We start from the raw sequence: 3,258 nt of genomic DNA on the forward strand, positions 1-3,258 counted from the left end.
CCCTATCTTCTTGATGCTTTCCGCTTTTGTTAGTTGTTTAAAATCGGTGGGTCGCGTACGTGGGGTTTGAGTTTTATTTCTCCCAAGGAACCCTCACTGCTCGCAAAGTCATGCAATGTATTGGTTGGGGCGATTTGTTCGCGCTTTGTGTCTGAAATGGCTGAATAACGATGTAGAGTTATTGTGTAGTGGACTGGCGTACCGTGGAGATCGCACCACAGCCCACTATCAAACACTAACCTCTTGGGTATGGGCTACCCGGACGCCCCGCGATCTCCTGCAGATTGTCTAAACTTCAACATTTTGCTCCTTCTCCTATGATGTTTGTTACTTGAAACCTGAATCGTGGGCCTCAGTTTTCCCTGTCCCTGTGTAAAAACACAGGTTCTGCAATTCAGAACAGAATCTCCATTAGGTTGTATACTTTGTGTCATTCCCTCCACATTTAAGAATTCACTTGAACCTCGAAAGCAACAGGACTTGTTCCATTCCGAAGCTGAATTAATGAGGGTCTCCATTGTTTTCCATCAATCTTGATTCTGCGCACTCACTTGGTTAATTTTTGTTTGGTGTGTTGTCTTTCTTACGATAGGATGCAACTCAATTGTTTTTGATTTTTGTGGTGTCGATATTATTTGTTCATCCCTATATTTGGTAGGATAGTATATATTTGTTTATAGTTTTGTCATTTCATTGGACTTCTGTTTCAGATTCTGGTTTCCCATCTGACGCCCAGTGGGTGGCTCTTTTTGATTATGTGGAAAATGACGGAGAGATGCTCAAGGGCATTTACCTCAATCCAGGAGGGAAGAATAGAATGCTAAAGAAATGGTCGTCCTTAGCCATAATTGGCTGAGCGATTAGCGAAGCCTATTACTCCGTCTGTCTGTCTGTCTGTGTGTCTGTGTGTCTGTCTGTCCGCACGATAACTCGAGAACGAATTGAGTGAGCGACATGGGATTTTCAGGGTCGTTTTGTGTCATAAAAAGACAGATCGAGTTCGAAGATGAGCATTCTAGCTCAAAAATTGGATTTTTAAAAAATCAAAAACCACAGGTCCCAAAAATGACTGTTTTTAAAAATCTTTTTTTTCTGGTTTCCTAGAGGGTAACTCATCAAAGTAGAGCCCTTTGGGCGAAAATTTTGTCCGTTTTGCTCTAGCTCCAACCATTTAGACGCTAGAGGGTATTTTTGACGAAAATAAGCGAAAAAATGTACAACCATGCATGCTTAGTCTAAGTGACGGGGTTGACGGGCCGGAGGCCCGAATCTTTGAGTACATTTTTGCTCTACCCGACTCGGGTGTTAGCGCCGCAGGCCAAGGTAGATGTATGCCAGGCGCGTCGCAGCGTAACAGTGTTTCGTGAGATATCGCGAAGCCTGTTACGCGAGACGTTGGTCTGGCGTACATCTACCTTGTAGTGAATGGCGTAGATGGTGCCACAGCCAAGAAAGATGCGAGGCAGTGGAAGGCTGTAAGTGACCTGTTTGTCCTCTGAAATTTACTTGGTAATTTGTGTGACCTCACTTATATTTCTTTGCAGGCATGGAATGGAATGAAGAGCAGAGGACGGGCAGCTTACAGAAAATTCATCAAGCCCTATTTAGATGCTGGTAGGCCCCTGCCAGACTTGAATGAAATTACGTTCGCAAATGCTCACCACAAAACAGTGATTCAAATGACCGGAGTGGGGGCAGCCCTCAATGGTGTGCAATTGGCTCATGTAAGCTGCTGTTTGAGGTGTTTTGATGAATAATACTTTTAAATTTCAGTGGGTCTAAGCATGTATTTTCATTGCTAGGCGAATATTGATGACCCTGCCAATGAAACAGACATAGCCCAGGCCGCAGACGCAGCTATCCCGGTCCCTGATGCAGATCAACTGCTCGCTCAATTCATGTTACATGGAGCGGAACCCCTGCTCACCCTCCCCTAGCTGTTGGAGAGGTTTTACCTGCACCACCTGTTGTCCAAGCTGCACCACCTGCTGTCCAAGCTGCACCACCTGTTGTGCAAGCTGCACCACCAGTTGTGGAAGCTGCACCACCAGTTGTGGAAGCTGCACCACCAGTTGTGGAAGCTGCACCACCAGTTGTGGAAGCTGCACCACCAGTTGTGGAAGCGGCACCACCAGTTGTGCAACCTGAACAGCAAGATTTCCTCAAGGTGTACCAACTCCTCCCTGATGGAAAGATGATAGAACTGTCAAACTCTGATTTATTTGATGAGTCCGTGTTCACCCCAAACACACCCAAGGTTTGTATTTTACATCTCAGGTTTCATGTGACTGTTTCAGAAATATTTGTACTGAGTCTGTAAGTTAATCTCTGTTTGCAGAGGCACGACGAGGCCAGGCCAGAGGTCATTTGCATAAGCAGCTCCGATGAGGAGCCTGCATCAGTGGTAAGAGTTGTTCCATGAGCAAGAGTGTCTTTAGTTTTCTGTGCTTCAATACACATCAGTATATTTTTCTGTGATGTTGCTTTCAGGCAGTGAAAGATGAAGATGATTTGTCAGACTGCACCCCTTTGGCTGATGTAAGTTAGCATAGTGTGTGTGGTCAAAATAAGTTCCATTTGTTTTTGCTTTTAGATTATCAGTTCTTCGTACCTTTTCAATAATCAGACTCCTGTCAGACCAAAACGAGAGAAAGTTCTTCATACCCCTCCAAGTGGTAGTGGTCTAACGCCAGCCTTCAAGAGGCGTTTGGAGAGAATGGCCAACTCTTCTAAGCTTGGTAAGTAATGCTCTGATCAGGTGTCTGTTTCATACCTGTACAGATGTGAGTGATTCACCACATTAAACTTGAGTGTTTGACTAATTTGTATTTTTTCACAGGGGATTCCTCTGTTGACTTGAAAACCCTTGTCAAGCAGAACACAGAGGCAATGGAAAATCTGCTTCAAGAATTGCGCCGCTTCAAGATGTAGAGCCTTATTTATGGTGATTTATCAATGTGCTTTTTATGTATCGGTTTTGTTTACATTGTTCTACAATCTAATTGACTGTACTCAGTGTATTCAAATGTACAAGATTTTTTAATAATGTCTTGACTTATAAAAAAAAATCTGTTTTACATATTGGTTTTGTTGTAATTGTTCTACATTCAGATGCGTACTATTCAAATGTACAAGAATTTTATTTTTGTTGTGTGGCCTTTAGAAATCACAAGCCCTTTTTATTGGCTGAGCGATAGCGAAGCCTATTACTCCAGTGACGATCAAAAAGTTTCGCGTCTGTCTGTCTGTCTGTCTGTG

General features: G+C 43.5%; 1 protein-coding gene across 1 annotated transcript; it reads left to right on the top strand.

Moving 5' to 3' along the window:
* The first annotated feature begins 393 nt into the window (after window positions 1–393).
* Window positions 394–2,251, top strand: LOC113215856 (uncharacterized). The gene is made up of 2 exons (XM_026435521.2): window positions 394–1,724; window positions 1,803–2,251. Exons 1-2 carry the CDS (start codon window positions 1,557–1,559, stop codon window positions 1,935–1,937), a joined length of 303 nt encoding a protein of 100 aa, XP_026291306.2. The 5' UTR covers window positions 394–1,556; the 3' UTR covers window positions 1,938–2,251.
* Window positions 2,252–3,258: the final 1,007 nt, after the last annotated feature.

Source organism: Frankliniella occidentalis, unplaced genomic scaffold (assembly GCF_000697945.3).
Source record: "Frankliniella occidentalis isolate FOCC.00 unplaced genomic scaffold, Focc_3.1 Scaffold329, whole genome shotgun sequence".
NCBI classification, from domain to species: domain Eukaryota; kingdom Metazoa; phylum Arthropoda; class Insecta; order Thysanoptera; family Thripidae; genus Frankliniella; species Frankliniella occidentalis.